The sequence below is a fragment of the Coregonus clupeaformis genome, chromosome 1 (genome assembly GCF_020615455.1).
Source record: "Coregonus clupeaformis isolate EN_2021a chromosome 1, ASM2061545v1, whole genome shotgun sequence".
NCBI classification, from domain to species: Eukaryota; Metazoa; Chordata; class Actinopteri; order Salmoniformes; family Salmonidae; genus Coregonus; species Coregonus clupeaformis.
Window position 1 is genome coordinate 69,884,487 of NC_059192.1, and position 21,084 is coordinate 69,905,570.

Genomic DNA, 21,084 nt, shown 5'->3' on the forward strand with positions numbered 1-21,084 from the left:
TCAACAACACAGATCCAAGTCAAGCTCACACATGTTGCAACAAATGCCTACAGACAATTCCACAGAAATGGGGATGGACAACCATGTACTGCAACGTCAGAATGAAGTTCACAAAATGCAAGTTAGTATGTGGACACAGGCGAAGACCAAGACAGAGGAAAACAATAGAGACTGAAACTGGGGCCAGATTGTCAGAGCTATTTAAATTGCCATATTTCATGCCCATATACAGTACATGGTTGCCTATGCATAATATTTTACTTGGGACAGCAAATCACATTTTACCATCTGGAAGAATATTGGTGTGCTGGATGAGGGAATACTAAGAAATATTCAGCTTAAAGTTGATGCACTGAAAACTCCTGCAGACATAGGCCAACTACCTGCTAAAATCTCCTCAGGGTTTTCTCATTTCAATGCACAACAATGGAAAAATTGGACATACGTTTACTCCTTATTCACTGTTAAAGGACTTGTGAAGGATGCACATTATCATTGCTAGACCCATTTTGTCAAAGCCTGTACCATCTTATGTACAAGATGTATGTCAATGGAGCGAGTTAGAGAGTGTCATCGCCACTTGCAACAGTTCTGTGAGAGCTTTGGAAGGTTGTATGGAAAACAGTATTGCACACCAAATATGCACCTCCATAGCCACTTGAAGAAATGTGTTTTGGACTATGGTCCAGTATATGGTTTCTGGTGCTTTCCATTTGAGCGAGCAAATGGTTTCATGGGTAAACAGAAGACCAACAATCACAGCATCTCAATTCAGTTAATAAGTAATGTTTTACTGCCCAAGAGATATGTTAAATATTAGCAGTAAAAACGTTTGATTATTCATAATTGTTTGTTTATTTTATAAAGTGTATCATACTTTTTATACCTTTAATTATCAGTATTTTTATATATATATATACAGAACAAGTATTTGAAACACTGCCGATTTTGCAGGTTTTCCTACTTACAAAGCATGTAGAGGTCTGTAATGTTTTTCATAGGTACACTTCAACTGTGAGAGACAGAATCTAAAACAAAAATCCAGAAAATCACATTGTATGATTTTTAAGTAATTAATTTGCATTTTATTGCATGACATAAGTATTTGATACATCAGAAAAGCAGAACTTAATATTTGGTACAGAAACCTTTGTTTGCAATTACAGAGATCATACGTTTCCTGTAGGTCTTGACCAGGTTTGCACACACTGCTGCAGGGATTTTGGCCCACTCCTCCATACAGACCTTCTCCAGATCCTTCAGGTTTCAGGGCTGTCGCTGGGAAAACGAACTTTCAGCTCCCTCCAAAGATTTTCTATTGGGTTCAGGTCTGGAGACTGGCTAGGCCACTCCAGGACGTTGAGATGCTTCTTACGGAGCCACTCCTTAGTTGCCCTGGCTGTGTGTTTCGGGTCGTTGTCATGCTGGAAGACCCAGCCACGACCCATCGTCAATGCTTTTACTGAGGGAAGGAGGTTGTTGGCCAAGATCTCGCGATACATGGCCCCATCCATCCTCCCCTCAATACGGTGCAGTCGTCCTGTCCCCTTTGCAGAAAAGCATCCCCAAAGAATGATGTTTCCACCTACATTCTTCACGGTTGGGATGGTGTTCTTGGGGTTGTACTCCTTCTTCTTGTAATCCTTCTTCTTCCTCCAAACGCGGCGAGTGGAGTTTACACCAAAAAGCTATATTTTTGTCTCATCAGACCACATGACCTTCTCCCATTCCTCCTCTGGATCATCCAGATGGTCATTGGCAAACTTCAGATGGTCCTGGACATGCGCTGGCTTGAGCAGGGGGACCTTGCGTGCACTGCAGGATTGAATTCCATGACGGCGTAGTGTGTTACTAATGGTTTTCTTTGAGACTGTGGTCCCAGCTCTCTTCAGGTCATTGACCAGGTCCTGCCGTGTAGTTCTGGGGTGATCCCTCACCTTCCTCATGATCATTGATGCCCCACGAGGTGAGATCTTGCAGACCAAGGGTGATTGACCGTCATTTTGAACTTCTTCCATTTTCTAATAATTGCGCCAACAGTTGTTGCCTTCTCACCAAGCTGCTTGCCTATTGTCCTGTAGCCCATCCCATCCTTGTGCAGGTCTACAATTTTATCCCTGATGTCCTTACACAGCTCTCTGGTCTTGGCCATTGTGGAGAGGTTGGAGTCTGTTTGATTGAGTGTGTGGACAGGTGTTTTTTATACAGGTAACGAGTTGAAACAGGTGCAGTTAATACAGGTAATGAGTGGAGAACAGGAGGGCTTCTTAAAGAAAAAAGAACAGGTCTGTGAGAGCCGGAATTCTTACTGGTTGGTAGGTGATCAAATACTTATGTCATGCAATAAAATGCAAATGAATTACTTAAAAATTATACAATGTGATTTTCTGGATTTTTGTTTTAGATTCCGTCTCTCACAGTTGAAGTGTACCTATGATAAAAATTACAGACCTCTACATGCTTTGTAAGTAGGAAAACCTGCAAAATCGGCAGTGTATCAAATACTTGTTCTCCCCACTGTATATATATATATATATATATATACAGTGGGGGGAAAAATATTTTGTCAGCCACCAATTGTGCAAGTTCTCCCACTTAAAAAGATGAGAGAGGCCTGTAATTTTCATCATAGGTACACGTCAACTATGACAGACAAAATGAGGGAAAAAAAACAGAAAATCACATTGTAGGATTTTTAATGAATTTATTTGCAAATTATGGTGGAAAATAAGTATTTGGTCAATAACAAAAGTTTCTCAACACTTTGTTATATACCCTTTGTTGGCAATGACACAGGTCAAACGTTTTCTGTAAGTCTTCACAAGGTTTTCACACACTGTTGCTGGTATTTTGGCCCATTCCTCCATGCAGATCTCCTCTAGAGCAGTGATGTTTTGGGGCTGTCGCTGGGCAACACGGACTTTCAACTCCCTGCAAAGACTTTCTATGGGGTTGAGATCTGGAGACTGGCTAGAACACTCCAGGACCTTGAAATGCTTCTTACGAAGACACTCCTTCGTTGCCCGGGCAGTGTGTTTGGGATCATTGTCATGCTGAAAGACCCAGCCACGTTTCATCTTCAATGCCCTTGCTGATGGAAGGAGGTTTTCACTCAAAATCTCACGATACATGGCCCCATTCATTCTTTCCTTTACACGGATCAGTCGTCCTGGTCCCTTTGCAGAATAACAGCCCCAAAGCATGATGTTTCCACCCCCATGCTTCACAGTAGGTATGGTGTTCTTTGGATGCAACTCAGCATTCTTTGTCCTCCAAACACGACGAGGTGAGGTTTTACCAAAAAGTTCTATTTTGGTTTCATCTGACCATATGACATTCTCCCAATCCTCTTCTGGATCATCCAAATGCGCTCTAGCAAACTTCAGACGGGCCTGGACATGTACTGGCTTAAGCAGGGGGACACGTCTGGCACTGCAGTATTTGAGTCCCTGGCGGCGTAGTGTGTTACTGATGGTAGGCTTTGTTACTTTGATCCCAGCTCTCTGCAGGTCATTCACTAGGTCCCCCCGTGTGGTTCTGGGATTTTTGCTAACCGTTCTTGTGATCATTTTGACCCCACGGGGTGAGATCTTGCGTGGAGCCCCAGATCGAGGGAGATTATCAGTGGTCTTGTATGTCTTCCATTTCCTAATAATTGCTCCCACAGTTGATTTCTTCAAACCAAGCTGCTTACCTATTGCAGATTCAGTCTTCCCAGCCTGGTGCAGGTCTACAATTTTGTTTCTGGTGTCCTTTGACAGCTCTTTGGTCTTGGCCATAGTGGAGTTTGGAGTGTGACTGTTTGAGGTTGTGGACAGGTGTCTTTTATACTGATAACAAGTTCAAACAGGTGCCATTAATACAGGTAACGAGTGGAGGACAGAGGAGCCTCTTAAAGAAGAAGTTACAGGTCTGTGAGAGCCAGAAATCTTGCTTGTTTGTAGGTGACCAAATACTTATTTTCCACCATAATTTGCAAATAAATTCATTAAAAATCCTACAATGTGATTTTCTGGATTTTTTTTCCTCAATTTGTCTGTCATAGTTGACTTGTACCTATGATGAAAATTACAGGTCTCTCTCATCTTTTTAAGTGGGAGAACTTGCACAATTGGTGGCTGACTAAATACTTTTTTTCCCCACTGTATATATATATATACGGAATATTGCATTGTACTGTTAAAATCCTATTTGTCAACCAGCCTTTTTAGCTTGGTGCAATGATGCCTTTGTGTTTTATGTTCTTTGATAACATATTATCTCTTTTATTGCCGTGTTTGTTTTATATATTTTTTAAAGTGTTGCTATTTTAAATACAATTCAAATATATTGGATCTTTTATTTATTATAATTTTTTGTGTGTGTACTTTACCCCCTTTTTTTCTCCACAATTTCGAACTTGTCTCATCGTAGTGATGCCTCTAGCACTGCAGTGCCTTAGACCACTGCGCCACTCAGGAGGCCGTATATATTGGATCTTTAATTGATGATGGTATGAATATAGACTCCATTAACTTTATAGTCTATCATTGTCCACCACGATAAAATCAGGATCTGTCTGTGTCTGTGGATCTGTCTCCGTCCGTTAGTACATTAGTCACACACAATATCTCAGACAGCACCGGCCCAATTTTGACGAAACTTGGGTGAATAATGTGTCTTGCCATAGAGATCAGGCATTTACAAAATTACACTGATTGGCCCAAGGCAGGAGCTATAGTAATTAACTGAAATGTATCTGAAAATTATCTCAAAATTGGGAGCATGCTGCACTATTCGTGGGGACGACATGTTTACTTTTGCCTTGATTTTATTAAGACGTTTTTAAAATGTATGAACTAGGTTATAGGCCTAATAAATAAATGTTTGGAGTAGATTGTCTGCTTAGCTGAACTGGGGCGTGATATGAGGACAATAGACAAGGTGTTAAGGGCTATTAGCATGTGTAAAGATCCATGACCTTCCAGAGCTGACTAATCAAGACTGGTCAAGCTCTGATTTTTATTCCGCTTTTAATAACGATAGTTTTGGGAAACAGCTAGGAGATTTATTGATGCTCCTTTGAAGGTTCTAACAATGAACTTAGCCTTAAGATGCTTTTGGGAAACCGGACCCAGGACAAGCACAAGTAAGCGTTAAAGCATTAAAAAATGGATATTTATAAAAGTTTCGAGTGGTAGTGCACATTTGAAGTCTCTAAATTACTACTCCATTGGAAAACATTATGCAGCGCAATTTGTCAAGACATCGCATAGAATGCTATTTTTATCAAAAACTATAGATTTCAGCACTCAAAGAAAATAACGCAGTACACAGGACAAACAAAGGTACAAGGTTAGCATTAAAGAATGGACATTTGTACAAGTAATGACTGATAGTTACTCTATGTAGTTAGAGGTACACTCTTTTGGACAACTTAGCTCCGTAGACATAATATGGACACTGGAGTTAAAATCTTAGCAGCATGGTTATAAACATATGCTACAGTACTTCAATAGGTGTTACATATGCCTGAAAACTACTTATGTTTTTTTTAAACCTCCAGTTTTGGACTTGACATGTCAATCACGCAACAGACGTCATCAGAGCGCGCAACAGAATCGTGGATTGCCTACACTCGGTAAAGTTTGCATTGCTACTGATTCCGCGACGCGGTCAGCCTTTACGGCTGGGACCGCAAGTTTGTGTCCCAGATTCCTGGTTACCAACAACGACGAGACGACCTACAGAGAGGAGCAAGCTGAAAGTTGGATGTCTCTCATGGCTTCGCTCACCCCTGGATGTACCACCTGCCAGTACCTGAGCCAGAGATTCGCTGAGCTGGAGGGGAGAGTATCTGTCTTGCGCCAGATCAAGGAGGACGAAGAACTCCTGGGCTCCATGGTTGCACAAACCACCTCCAAAATCGACGACGTCACCTGCCCCTGGCTCGGCACCTCCACTTCTGGGGAGCTTGTAACGGAGAAACTCCATTCGGTTCCCTTAAATGAGCCATGGCCCAGGCTAGGAGCTAAACCGAAGGGCCCGGTCTGTTCCACCCCTTCTGCTCCGCCTCAGGATGCCTGGATTGCTGTCCGGGGAGTAAAGCACTCCAGGAAACGGAATCCATCAAATGTTTCGGAAGTGCTACAATTAGGGAGGAGATTCAAGGTCCTGGAATACCTGGAAGTTACTTAAAGGGGTCCCTCAGGGTTCAATAATTGGCCCACTATTGTTCTCACTTTATATAAACAACATTGGTAATGATGTCAGATATTGTAAATTCCATTTATATGCAGATGACACAGTGATGTACTCTATTGCTCCAACAGCGGACCAAGCTTTAATGCAGTTGGAGTCTGATTTTAGGATACTACAGGGGTCTCTTTTACAGCTTAAACTTGTTTTAAACGCTAAGAAAACAAATGTCATGTTTTTTTCTAGGTCTAAACTCTCAATTAGAAACACTTTTGTAATCACTAGCTTGGATGGTACTCAAATCAAACAGGTCTCTGCATATAAATACTTAGGGGTATGGTTAGATGATAGGCTTTCTTTTTAAAAAACATGTTACTGAATTGGGAAAAAAGCTCAAATTCAAGATAGGGTTCCTTTACAGAAACAGGGCTTGTCTGTCCAAATTGTGCAGGCTACTTTTATGTCCGTTTTAGATTATGGTGATATTATCTATATGCATGCATCGGCAAACACATTAAAACCACTGGATGCTATTTACCATTGTGCACTGAGGTTTATCATGGGTGATAGTTACAAAACTCATCACTGTTTCCTATATCAACATGTGGGTTGGGCCTCTCTATCTGTGAGGCGAGAGCAACATGCTCTCTTGTTTATTTATAAAGCACTTCTTTTAAAACTATATCATCATTAATTTCCACTAGATATACTAATTTTAAAACCAGATCACAGATGTGGATTACATTAGAGACTCCTGTGGTCTCCACAGAGTTAGGTAGGACTGCCTTCAGTTCATTTGCACCTTATTTATGGTATAAACTGCAGATCCAACTTAAGTTAGACACTCTGGTGTCCCTTGCCCATTTTAAAAATGTTATGGAGGATCAATATGATGTTGTCTGTGATTGTTTCTGTTGAATTGTGTTTTTGTTTTGTATGTTTGAAATTTTATTGTCTGTATGTCTAAAACTGTACATGTCAACATGTTTACACAGGGCACAGCCATAAAAGAGATCCAGGTCTCAGTCTGTTTTTCCCTGTTAAAATAAAGATTTAAAAAAAAATATATATATATATAAATATGCTAGCTGTTCCAGTAAACTTCCAGTCAACGTAAGTTAGCAATGGCTTGCGAAACTACCTTCAACTTCCTTAAAACTGCACGAAGAGACAATCAAATTTGCAAAATGTCGCACTATCCCTTAAAAATTTTTTTCACATACTTTCCTCACCAGTGCCAGCCTGGGTTGCATTCAGTTCGACAGAACGGTGTGCAATATTAAAGTCAATGGAAACGGTACTGTACTGAATGACCACTTGAAAAACTTTGTGATTATGGGGCCCCATAATAATGGTGTATGACACGAGTTTTGCGATTTCAAATGGTCACACCAATATTGATCAAGCCACACCTCCCCACACCCACCAAACGGGAGCAAACGTATGAAAACCTGTCGTTCAGTACAAACCATCACACAACGTAGCAAACGTTGAAGCAAACTGAACGCACCTCAGGTATGCGTTTGGGGTGGAGATCACTGAAATTGCGGTGTGACGGAGGTGTGTCTACAGATACACATATTCTGACCCTGACTAAATTCCCTCCTATTTAGAATAAGGTCAAGCAAATCTGACGGTTACAAGTGGAAAAATATCTACGTTATTTTTTCCCAATAGAAATAACAGCATTCTCCAAGCACTGTAATTTATAAATTGATAAGAGCCATACTTCCAAACTTTAGGTTTAGGATTACACTGGTAATACATCATAATTTGTTGTATTAGATCATCATTTGTTGTTTTACTTGTGAGGCACAGTTGAGTGAGCATAAATTGAAATAAGTTGCTTTCTTTATATTTACTGGACTGATGGTGCCTGATGGTCAATCTCAGCGGAGGGAGAGCATCAGAGGGTCCGCCTCTCACCATCGGACGGTCCCTCAGCTCTCCCCCCTCTGCTAAGTCTGACCAAAAAGGGGACACCGTCTTCGAGCTGATGACGAAACTCGAGTCAAACTGCATTATTTCTGCCTCATGCACAAATTCATGTTTTTACTCCTATGACCAGAGAAAGTTAAATATTCCTCGATATTAAAAAACACACAGCCGCTAATAATAACAATGCAAGCCTATAGATATGCTTTGCTACAGTACTCATTCATTGAAGCTGCAGTGTTGGTTTCATGGCTTATAAGAGCTGAATGAAAAGTGTTAACTGTGCTGAATAAAAAATAAAAAATAAACTCACTCATAAAAACAACAGCTCTTTGCTGTATTTGTTGATAGTCATGATCGACTAGGAATGCCTTGGAGACCGACCAGTCAATTGATCGACCGTTTGGTAACCACTGCTGGAAAGCATATCAACATGACAGGTATTTGTGCCCCTTTCCCACAGTGAAGTAGAAAATGATGACATTATACAGCATTTTAATTGTATGTCCTTTTAATTTGCAGGGAGGAAACTTGGAGACGCAAGTATGAAAAAAAGTATTTTTTAAAAAAAATTATGAAAAATGTATGCACTCACTAACTGTAAGTCGCTCTGGATAAGAGCATCTGCTAAATGACTAAAATGTAAAATGTAAATGTAAGTGAAATGGGTACAGAAATCTGTATTCTATTTTTCTAATACATCTCCCATTTGGCATGTCTCTTCTGTTGCAGTTCATGTTGACATGACAGCTGCTTTTTGTTCCATGCTGGCTGAAGAACTAGCTAGCCAGTAACTAGCTGACATCAGACACAGATGAAAGGGGAAACCTATCAATTATTATTTTGACAGGGGAGTCAAGCTGAGACCAAGGTCTCTTTTGCAGATGAGCCCTGTAATTACAAAAATATACACATCAATACAATAAGTATCTTTCCTATAGATACATTTAGGCAGCAGTAGACAAGCTAGCTAGCTCCGAACACGCTTTATGTGATGATGGTTACAAGGCAGTACTTATTTAAATTCGGTAAGAGAATAAGACGTTACCTTTAGCATATTAAAATGAGCGGCTAGATGTGATGTCACACACTCATCAGGGACCCCAGCCACCCAAGCCATGCCCTGTTCTCACTCAGACGCGGGCAGTACAGGAGCATCATGGCAAAAACTGGAAGACTGGCCAATAGTTTCTACCCTCAGACCATCAGGCTGCTGAATAGCCACCACTGGTCAGCTACCTGCTCCCCCCTGCTACTCCCCCTATGGATATTTCTCCACCCCTACTCCCCCTATGAACATGTTCACCCTCAACGGTCACTTACCTTAAATGCTGCTTCTCCCTATGGACATTTTCCCCCCACCCCCCCAACAGACTTTTACTCTGCTCCCACCCCAATGACATTAATCACTGTTGCAGTTGTTAATATGCATATAATTGATTTTAAATTATAATTGTTATTGTTCATATTTCACTTTTCCCCCAATGGTCATGCTGCTCCCCCTATGGTCATTCCCCCACACCCCCTAAACAAACTCAGCCTCCACCCCAATGGACATTTCCATTATTTTATTTAACTTTGTCCTGTATGTTGGACCTCAGAGCCTAAGATTTTCCCTTTACCCTGTAATCACACCTGCAACCCCTGTACATGTGACTATTAAACACTCAATCTGAATCTCCACGGGGTTGGCAGAAAGTGGATCTTTCCGGTGTTCAGGGACACAGTATTTTCAACCTAACTTCTGTTTGCCCTGAAAAACGAATATGGGGACTCTGCTCAGGCGTCTTTTTACACCTGCTACGTTTAAAAAAAAAATCACACAAAGCCTCAATAATCCCGCCTCCTGAATTCAAGTTTTTGAGGAGGAAGCCAGTAGTGATGTGCAGTTCGCAAACGATTCGTTCTTTTTGACTATTCTCGAGATTCATGATTCATTTTTTCGAGTGACTCATTCATTACTTTTAGTCGTTTGTTTGACCTGCTGGCCACAAGTAATTCTACAGCAGGATTAATACGCTCTCCTCCAGCTCAGTAACTTCGGAGACGTGCTCCGACCACCAACTGTCTATCATGTGTGCACAGAAAAATGTATCATAGTGCAGGCAGCATAGAGAACTAAAATATGTGTTTAGAACTGATAATTGATTGCATGGTGCAAGAACGAATGCAATTAATTGATTATTGTATGTTATCAATGGACACAGCTTTGTAGAATGAAAACATAGACATTTGCATTATGCTAAGAGTCGTTCATAATCTAGCAACTATACCTCTTTTCAAGGGAATCAATAAATAATCTTATTAGCAATCACAAATGTACATTGTTTGAAGCACACTTTTATAAGTCTCAGTAACAAATGAAAGTTCCAATGAGCCCCCCATTGTGAACGAGAGGCTTGTAGAATCATGATTCTTTCAAGTTTTTATATAATCGTTCACCGGTAGGGGGTGGTCCTGCGTGCTCTCGGCATTACTGAATCTAATGAACGAAATGAGTCGAAAGATCCGAACTTCCCATCACTAAAAGCCAGTAACGTTATGATCAAACTTTATCAATGTACCAGCAACAGTAATTTTTCAGTCTTTGGTCATCGCACTTTGATCTGGGTTCATCCAAATGAAAAAAACATGATTATGACTGTGCAGGACCTTTAAACTCACCTTTGGACAGAGAGTACCAGCTGGCTCCATTGGTGATCCCTTCATCAAAGAAATCTCCACAGTTCCAACCCTTATGCATCCAACTGTGGGCATACGAATACGTCCTGGCCAACTGTAAGCACACAAAGACACATGTTTCAATATGTGCTATAATGTGACTGAGCTTTCAAATCTGTTATCTGCACCTGTACCTTTTTGAATATCTTGTCATCTGGGGTTGCAGCGTATGTGGTCTTGCCTCTGATGCGGGGGTCCCTTGACTTGTCAAAGGGGTAGTTGGCCACCACTGCCCCTCCATGCAGGTTAGCAGACAGAACAAAGTTATAGTTCTGCATCCACTTTATCACTGCCAGTGTCTCCATTTCAACCTGTAGGAGGCCAATGAGAGAGGATTAACTACTTTTTAATGTATACTCAGTTTATATGAGACATTTTAACACTCAACACTCAAACAAGGTATTGAAAAAAAACGTGGTTAGGGTAAGGTTATTTTATTTTTAGTTGTATTTACTTTATTACAAAGTGTGCTTGCTGAACTCAAGAGCAACTCTTAAAATTGTTCATACTTATTATTATTATTATTATTATTATTATTATTATTATTATTCACTTTCCGCTGGAAACTGTAGAGCCAAAACCGTAAAAGCTACCAACAAAAACTCTAAAACGTCTAGATTGTGTGCTTGAAAAAAACATTTTGAAAGTACTTATACTTTTCACACTACAACCATAATGCATTAATCCCAATGCATTTCAATTGCCATAGACTTACATCTTATCCAGAGCGATTTACAGTTAGTGAGTGCATAAATTTTTTCATACTGGCCCCCCGTGGGAAACGAACCCACAACCCTGGCGTTGCAAGCGCCATGCTCTACCAACTGAGCTACACGGGGCCACTTGAATGGTAAAAATGTCCACTGTAATTAGTCTTCAACCGTTTAAGATAGAAACGTCATTCAAACTTTTAAATGTGCAGACCGTTCTGGAATAGGTTGTTTGTATACTGCTTTTTGATACCATGTATACTTTTTCAACTTTAACCATTTTAAATTAGCATAAAAGCTCCATAGGCTTCAAAGACAATTATGGATTCGCCACTGCTTTCGAAGCATTTCAGCTACAAAAACCAACACAATGTTGACATGTGCAGACTGACTCAACTTCGATTGCCTTTCAAAAGATTGTTGATACTTTTTGTACTTTTTAAACTATAACCATTTTACATTTTCATAAAAGCTCCGTAGACTTCACAGGCAAACCTTAAAGGAAACGTTTGCTTTTTTAACCACCTAGAGTTGATGTCCACGCCCTCGTGGACATCTAATTAGCATAATAAAAGAATCAAAATTAAATCTGTCAGTTTAAGCTAGAAGTATCAAATTATTTGCGTTGTCGCTCTTCCACATCTGTGGTGAAAGGTGGCAGAGCTAGAGCAGTGTTTGTCATACCATGAGACATCCCACAAATCGGTCTTCTCATGAAAACATCTGTAGCATCTGAACAGTTTGGGCTACACACTAATATGACACACTAAGGTGAGACTCTGACGAACACGTACATGTCGGTTGTTTTGCTCTAGGGCGCCCACCAGCCTCACAAGACTAGTCTGAAGGTAGCCGGGTACCAGTTTAAAAAATGAATGGAAGTATTGTATATATGGAGATAGTTTAGTGCCCAAAATAAGGGGTTAAATACATGTCAACATTTTTTAAAATTAGTTTCCTGATCTCTCAGATATAGGACAGACACTTCAGAACAAATTTCCTTTAGATTTGTTTTTGCTATCTGTTTATTCATGTATGAAGCTGTTATTCAATGTGTTTCTATGGGCAAATAGCAGTAAGGCCAAATTCAATGTTTCGTTATATCATTTTTTGATATGATTTTTTTGATACGTTAAGGCAGGGTTCTTCAATCCTGGTCCTGGAGGGCCGAAACACCTCTGTTTTTCATCCTCTCCTTCTAATCAGGGGATAATTCAGACCTGGGAAAACCAGGTGAGTGCAATTAACTACCAGGTAGAAATAAAAAACAGAAGTGTTTCGGCCCTCCAGGACCAGGATTGAAGAACCCTGCGTTAAGGGGTCCTAAAATTCCAAATCAAATAACTAAATTATCCTTGGTATGTCCATCTTAAAACAATTCCATATGTTAGCTTAGTAGAACCCCCCCCCAAAAAATTTTTTTATCTAAATTATGTATGTAAATGTCATGTTATTTTGTGATTTCACTTGTTTTCGAGAAACTTACCACAACCACCGAAAAAACATGAACAAATGCTCCAGAATCACCCAAATACATCCTTTTAGAAACGGATCTTTAGATGTTGTACACATGAAATTGTGTCATTCCAAACTATATAGCCATGTTCTATTCCATTTTGAGCGACTCGAGCAGATTCCTCTATCCAGCTGTTCCATTCTCTATAATAATAATAATATGCCATTTAGCAGACGCTTTTATCCAAAGCGACTTACAATCATGTGTGCATAAATTTTTACATATGGGTGGTCCCGGGGATCGAACCCACTAACCTGGCGTTACAAGCGCCATGCTCTACCAATTGCGCTACAGAGGACCTCTATGTAGCCTGCTGCTACAAGTAACTGCCAAAATAAAGGAAACACCAACATAAAGTGTCTTGAGCTTCCAGAACAGCTTCAGTGCGCCTTGGCATAGATTCTACAAGGGGCTGGAACTTCCTGTGTGGAAGCACCTGCTTTTAATATACGTTGTTATATTTAAAAATATATATATTTTGGCAGTTACCTGTAGATTGGACGAAGAGGTATCCCTCGAGTCGCAGCTAAATCAAATATAACATTGCAGATAAAGTTTGGAATGACACAATTTCATGTGCACAACATCTAAAGACCTGAATCACTAGAGCTGAGCAATTCGTGCTTTTTGAGGTCGGTTCGGTTTTGGTTTGTTCTTTGAAAAATAATCACGGTTTTCAAAACAATTCTTTGTCTTTTTATTTTTTTATTTTTTTTACAATAAATGCATTATGTGGGTTAAATGATGTAACAAAACAGAATAAAACAATTGATGGTAGTGAGTGACTGCCCATTACTATCTCTTAAAATATTTTGCTTGTGTAGCTTACATATTTGTTTTTAGTATGATGATGACTATTATTTCATAATAAACCCCAATGATGGTAGTGGGGGCGGCAGGTAGCTTAGTGGTTAAGAGCGTTGTGCCAGTAACCGAAAGATCGCTGGTTCTAATCGCCGACTAGGTGAAAAATCTGTCGATGTGCCCTTGAGCAAGGCACTTAACCCTAATTGCTCCTGTAAGTCGCTCTGGATAAGAGCGTCTGCTAAATGACTATAATGTAAATGTAGTGACTACCCATTACTGCTTATCACTTATTAATAAACTATCCTTTATTCACATTACTTTACTAAAATATTTCAGTTGTTGTGTATATTACTTTTTTTATTTGATGACTTATTATTTAATTCCAAGTCGTCATCTCATCTCTGCTCAGGCAGTAGCGGCCAGCCAGCCATCTATCTCTGTGCTCCCCAAAGAGTCATCCTTCAGGCTAGAAGGCTAGCCTAGCTGGTTAGCTGACTGCTTTCCGACAAAATCACAATTTCAGTAGTTCTTCAAAGTAGATAAGGCATACTTTTCAGACTGCTAAATAACAACTATCAACTTGACAAGATGGCGCAGGAGGAGATGGCTGCCGTTTTATTGCCCTCTAACCAGTTGTGCTATTATGTATGTTTTTTCACGTTATTTGTAATTTATTCTGTACATAATGTTTCTGCCACCGTCTCTTATGACCATGAAGAGCTTCTGGATATCAGGACAGCGATTACTCACCTCGTATTGAACAAAGATTTTTTCTTCAATGAGTCGGACATGAAGGATATTCTACAGACACCCGACAAGGACCAAATCCCCATCATTCACATGAGAAAGAGACGGAGATATCGTGGACGTAGGTTGGGGTGCCTTGTAAGGATCCGACGACGGGCGAGTAGACTGCCTCTTCCATTAATCCTATTAGCCAACTTTAATGCAGGGAAACTTACATCTCTAGACCACCTTTACGCCACACACAGAGACGCGCACAAAGCTCTCCCTTGCCCTCCTTTTGGCAAATCTGACCATAATTCTATCATCCTGATTCCTGCTTATTAAAAAAATTAAAGCAGGAAGCACCAGTGACTCGGTTAATAAGGAAGTGGTCAGATGACACAGATGCTAAGCTACAGAACTGTTTTGCTAGCACAGACTGGAATATGTTCCGGGATTCTTCTGATGGCATTGAGGAGTACACCTCAACAGTCACTGGCTTCATCAATAAGTGCATCATCTCCGCAGTGACCGTACGTACATACCCCAACCTGGAGCCATGGATTACAGGCAACATCCGCACTGAGCTAAAGGGTAGAGCTGCTGCTTTCAAGGAGCGGGACTCTAACCCGGACGCTTATAAGAAATCCCGCTATGCCCTCCGACGAACCATCAAACAGGCAAAGAGTCAATACAGGACTAAGATTGAATCGTACTACACCGGCTCCGACGCTCGTTGGATGTGGCAGGGCTTGAAAACTATTACAGACTACAAAGGGAAGCACAGCCGCGAGCTGCCCAGTGACACGAGCATACCAGACGAGCTAAATCACTTCTATGCTCACTTCGAGGCAAGCAACACTGAAGCATGCATGAGAGCATCAGCTGTTCCGGATGACTATTTGATAACGCTCTCCGTAGCCGATGTGAGTAAGACTTTTAAGCAGGTCAACATTCACAAGGCCGCAGGGCCAGACGGATTACCAGGACGTGTACTCCAAGCATGCGCTGACCAACTGGCAAGTGTCTTCACTGACATTTTCAACATGTCCCTGACTGAGTCTGTAATACCAACATGTTTAAAATAGACCACCATAGTCCCTGTGCCCAAGAACACTAAGATAACCTACCTAAATGACTACCAACCCGTAGGACTCACGTCTGTAGCCATGAAGTGCTTTGAAAGGTTGGTCATGGCTCACATCAACACCATTATCCCAGAAACCCTAGACCCACTCAAATTAGCATACCACCCCAACAGATCCATAGATGATACAATCTCTATTGCACTCCACACTGCCCTTTCCCACCTGGACAAGAGGAACACCTACGTAAGAATACTATTCATTGACTACAGCTCAGCATTCAACACCATTGTGCCCTCAAAGCTCATCACTAAGCTAAGGACCCTGGGACTAAACACCTCCCTCTGCAACTGGATCCTGGACTTCCTGATGGGCCACCCCCAGGTAGTAAGTTTAGGTAACAACACATCTGCCACGCTGATCCTCAACACGGGGGCCCCTCAGGGGTGCGTGCTCAGTCCCCTCCTGTACTCCCTGTTCACCCATGACTGCATGGCCAGGCACAACTCCAACACCATCATTAAGTGGTAGGCCTATTAAGTGGTAGACCTTATCACTGACAACGATGAGACAGCCTATAGGGAGGTCAGAGAACCTCTCCCTCAATGTCATCAAGACAAAGGAGATGATTGTGGACTACAGGGGAAAAAAAGAGGACTGAGCACGCCCCCATTCTCATCGACGGGGCTGTAGTGGAACAGGTTGAGAGCTTCAAGTTCCTTGGTGTTAACATCACCAACAAACTATCAAGGTCCAAACACACCAAGACAGGCGTGAAGAGGGCACAACAAAGCCTATCCCCCCTCAGGAGACTGAAAAGATTTGGCATGGGTCCTCAGATCCTCAAAAAGTTAAACAGCTGCACCATCGAGAGCATCCTGACTGGTTGCATCACCGCCTGGTATGGCAACTGCTCATCCTCCGACCGCAAGGCACTACAGAGGGTAGTGCGTACAGCCCAGTACATCGCTGGGGCCAAGTTTCCTGCCATCCAGGACCTCTATACCAGGCGGTGTCATAGGAAGGCCCTAGAAATTGTCAAAGACTCCAGCCACCCTAGTCGTAGACTGTTCTCTCTGCTACCGCACGGCAAGTGGTACCGGAGCACCAAGTCTAGGTCCAAAAGGCTTCTTAACAGCTTCTACCCCCAAGCCATAATACTCCTGAACGGCTAATCATGGCTACCCAGACTATTTGCATTGTCCCCCCCCCCACCCCACCCCCTCTTTTAAGCTGCTGCTACTCTGTTTATTAACTCTACCCATATGTACATATTACCTCAATTACCTCGACTAACCGGTGCCCCCGCACATTGACTCTGTACCGGTACCCCCTGTATATAGCCTCCCTACTGTTATTTTATTTTACTGCTGCTCTTCAAAAAAAAAAAAAAAATGGTTTTACTTGTTTATTTTTTACTTAACACTTTTTTTCTGTCCATGTCTGTCTGCCGGCCCCACAGGCTTGCAACAAACAACGAGAACAGGTCATTGTAGTTAATTACCACGTTTTCTGCACTTAAAGGGTGACTGTACTTCCTGATTTGGCCTCATTTCAGATTTGCTAGTGGCCATGACTGAATTCAAACGTGAGTTGGTTTTGGAGTGTGGTTCAATGTGGGTGTCTCTTGTGTGTGTTCGCAGGCGCAAAATTATTTAAACAATTAGCTTCAGCCGGCTGGTGTGCGACCGTGGAAAAATTGGTTTGACTTTGGATAGCCTACCTCTGGGGCTAGTTAGGGACCATCAATAAATTACACAATGTAAATGAGACAATATTTTCATGTTGCACACCTTTGAGTTTTTTCATTAAATGCTTTCAATATTTGTAAGTGAATTTCTACCTTGTATAGTTTGTTTGAGGTTTTTAAGTCAATTAAATTTGGAGCTATTGGAATTTTAACATATAATTTACCACGCGACCCAACCATAATGCCCGTGGTAAATTTGTTTGATTTTGGGCTAGTTAGGGAACTAGCCCAAAATCAAACAAATTTACCACGGGCATTATGGTTGGGTCGCGTGCAGCTGCACTCTGAATTGATGATTACTTGTGTGATGCCAGCTTTGGGCATGTTATCAGGGTTGAAACAAACCAAACCTTCATTTACATTGTGATGCAGTCACGACCACAAGTCTCACTAAACTCTGTTTTGGACGAGACTGACTTCATGACCAAAATTATCCTATTTACACTTTGTAGTCAACTTTGACAGTAGAACAAATGTTTCTGACTCATATCGATGAGGATATTTTCTAAATGAAAAATTGTTTTTTAGGGGCAGTTGCTCTTTAACTATGATGAGTTGGACAACATGTCCCAGAGAGAAATCTCTCGAAAGAAATTGAGCTCACATAAAAAATACGAACTCAATGAATTCAAATAAGTGAACCGACGTTGGTCAATTAGTTATTTAAAAAACAAAAATAAACTGACATTTAGGGAAACTGCACAGCACTACTGAGAGCTTTTCCGTTTAGAAAAATATTTTTGCGAGCCTTTGTTCATGTTTTTTCACAGCCCCCATACTACACAACAAGGATGAGGAAATGAATCGCTGGTAAGTTTCTAAAAGCAAGTGAAATCGCCAAAAAAAAGTTTACCCATTTACCTCAAAAATAGGGATTTGGTTTGTTGTCACTTTAGGCTAATTAATATTCAAGATCATTTACTGATTAATTACTGAAAAAATTCATTGATCTGATTTATTTGATTAATTTAGTAATCCCATCCAAATTAATCTAAGAGGGGCACTATTAAGGGTTGGATATAGAGAAACCTTTGAATTTACTCTATATTACTAGTTATAATTAACCGTTATACCATTAATTACTATATCAACAATATAATCACATTCAATTTGACTAAATTCTCATTCTGAATAGCCGATAAGCTCTGGAGCTGTAAAAACCCATTCGCTCGCAAATGACTTCAGTGCCACAAATAATTCATTCAAGGTTGTTTTTACTAGACTAAATAAATTAGGTAGTTAAAAGATACAATATAAAGGCAGGGTACAATGGGATACAACACAGTTATTGAGGTGAGAGTCTTCAATATGAATGGCTTCTGTACTCAACTCAGGCAAATACAACTGCACATTCACAGGATTTTGGAGAATGATATGATCTTATTGTTTGAAAGAGGAAATGAAAAATGTAATAGGGTAATATTAGTTGTAAGTCGATGTTGCCTGCCCAGTTGGATTCCGTTTGGATGGGATGAAGCCAGGATGGAGCCGGGAAAAGGGCAGTGTTGTCCAAGTCTCTCTCTCAGTCCAGGAAAGCAATGTCTATGAGAGCTCTTCCGAGCAGTAAATTCTTCCTCTGATCCCAGCCGGGATGGATTGCGAAGTCATTTAGTCTTGAATGAAAACAGTGAGTTTCGCAGGTTAATTTCTGGGATGATTGCTTCTGTCTGAGTAGGATAGGAAAAGTAGATATGTGTTTCGTCGATAGGGGTTTGGTTTCCAAGGAGAGTTACGTAGGTCATTTGTTCCTCATGGCATGGCCGCACCCCAAAGAAACTTCATCCGCCATCTGTTAGCAAGTGTAATTTATAGTGAGACTCACAGAGGGCGGGCCAATTAGGCTGGACAGGGTCACGGGTCACGGGACCACCTGTTGATTCTGAGAGTTATGCACAGTCATGTTCAGTGAGATAAATCTGAGATTTCCTCATAAGTGTCCACAGAATGTTTCTAATCACAGAAAACAGTTCAATAGTCCCTATGATGAACTATGTAGCCTGTAGGTTCTAAGCCTGCCTTGGGTGAAACACATACATTCCATGTTACAGCAAATACACAATATACCCCTTTTAATGTCATAGAATTATAAAAATATCACAGTATGCTTCAAGTTATACCAACATGTCATGAGTCCTTCAGTTTGATACATTGGTCAGAAACATGTTTAAATGCCCCCGGCGGTCTTGGCGCTTATTTTCCTTTGTTACAAGGGGTATCATAACCTGACTCCCCTTCTCCTGGACTCCACATTCCTGGCGCCCAAATGTCTGGCTGGTAATCCCCAGTAACACGTGAGTTGTAAAAGATAGTCGGCTGATCGGCAGAGAGCGTCTGTCTTTCGTATCCTGATCTCCCTCAGGGCCACTCAGTCATTCCCCTTTCATTCCATTGCCACGCCTTTTGTTCCCATTTCATTCCAGGGCCACCCCTTTCATTCCATTGATGCAGCACAGGGAATATCTGTTCTCCACCACCCACAACTGAGGGGCTTTTGTCAACAACAAACTTGACATCTTTGACTGGAGGTGTGTGACCCTCCATTCGTGGGCTCTCGTTACAACAGGTTGTAAAAAAGCTAAATTCTCCTTTAAGCAACAAACACCAATCCAACGTTGAAATGTGCAGACTGAGTCAACTTAGATTGCTTTGACACAGTGTTTTACTACCATTAATAAATGTGTAAACTATAAAACTTGTTGTTTCCACATTCATTTTAATGGTGAAATGAAGGCTTCACAGAATATTCAGTTCAAACTAAAATATTTTGAAAGCTTAAAAACATATTATATGGCTTATGACGCTATATGACGCAATCTAGCCCACTATACTAGCCCACTATAACCCACTATAATAACTATAAACACCTACATACCAGCCCAAAATAGGTCACTTTAACTAACCCATATATGAAAACCCTATTATTACAATTACTACTACTACCATTACTACTGCCGTCACTACCACTACCACTACTACTACTATTTCACAACCATAAATACTTCATGACTAGCAAGCACACACATTTACTTCAGGAAATGTCATTTTCTAGGTATTATTTTATTTATTCCCCTGTTATTATTTTATTTCTTTAAGCTATAAACACAAAACCAACATTCAAATGTGCAGACTGCTCCAATTTAGATTGCTTGAGACATCATGAACTACAACAATATTTTAAATGAACTCTAAAGCATTTCAATGGCAATAAAAGGGCCAAAGACTTCAATGGACAAACATCAACAATTCTAGACACTTTTCCTTTTGAACTGTTGAAGCTATCAACACCAAACCACATTTAGAATGTGCAGACTGACCCAACTTAGATAGCTTGCATACAGCTTTTTGCTACTATGTATACTTTTTGAAATATAATCAATTTAAATGTGCATAAGTTTTATTTTATTTTACAACCATAAATATTTTAAGGCAAGTTAGCAAGCACATACATTTTCTTTAGGAAATGTACTTTTCTAGTGTTTAAGCCTTTCTTAAACACTAGACCCGTTTCATGAAGCTAGGCGTATGTTGCACGTCACAACTTCACAGGAGAGGCATTTGAATGTAATTTTATTAATTTTTTATCAAAATGTGTTTTTTTTTGGCAGATATGCCTTCTGGAACATGTGCCTTAATAACAAACTTGTATGCAATCTGTAA

At 40.6% G+C, this 21,084-nt stretch overlaps 1 protein-coding gene across 2 annotated transcripts in view; it reads right to left on the reverse strand.

The window, feature by feature from the left end:
- The window catches only part of cpn1 (carboxypeptidase N, polypeptide 1), a 201,048-nt gene that overhangs the window by 83,798 nt on the left and 96,166 nt on the right, over positions 1–21,084 (reverse strand). For both annotated transcript variants that reach the window (XM_041883959.2, XM_041883952.2), the window contains 2 exons: positions 10,968–11,144; positions 10,777–10,888 (listed from right to left, as the gene is read on the reverse strand). In XM_041883959.2, coding sequence (XP_041739893.1) covers positions 10,777–10,888; positions 10,968–11,144 — 289 coding nt within the window. The remainder of the gene's footprint in view (positions 1–10,776; positions 10,889–10,967; positions 11,145–21,084) is intronic.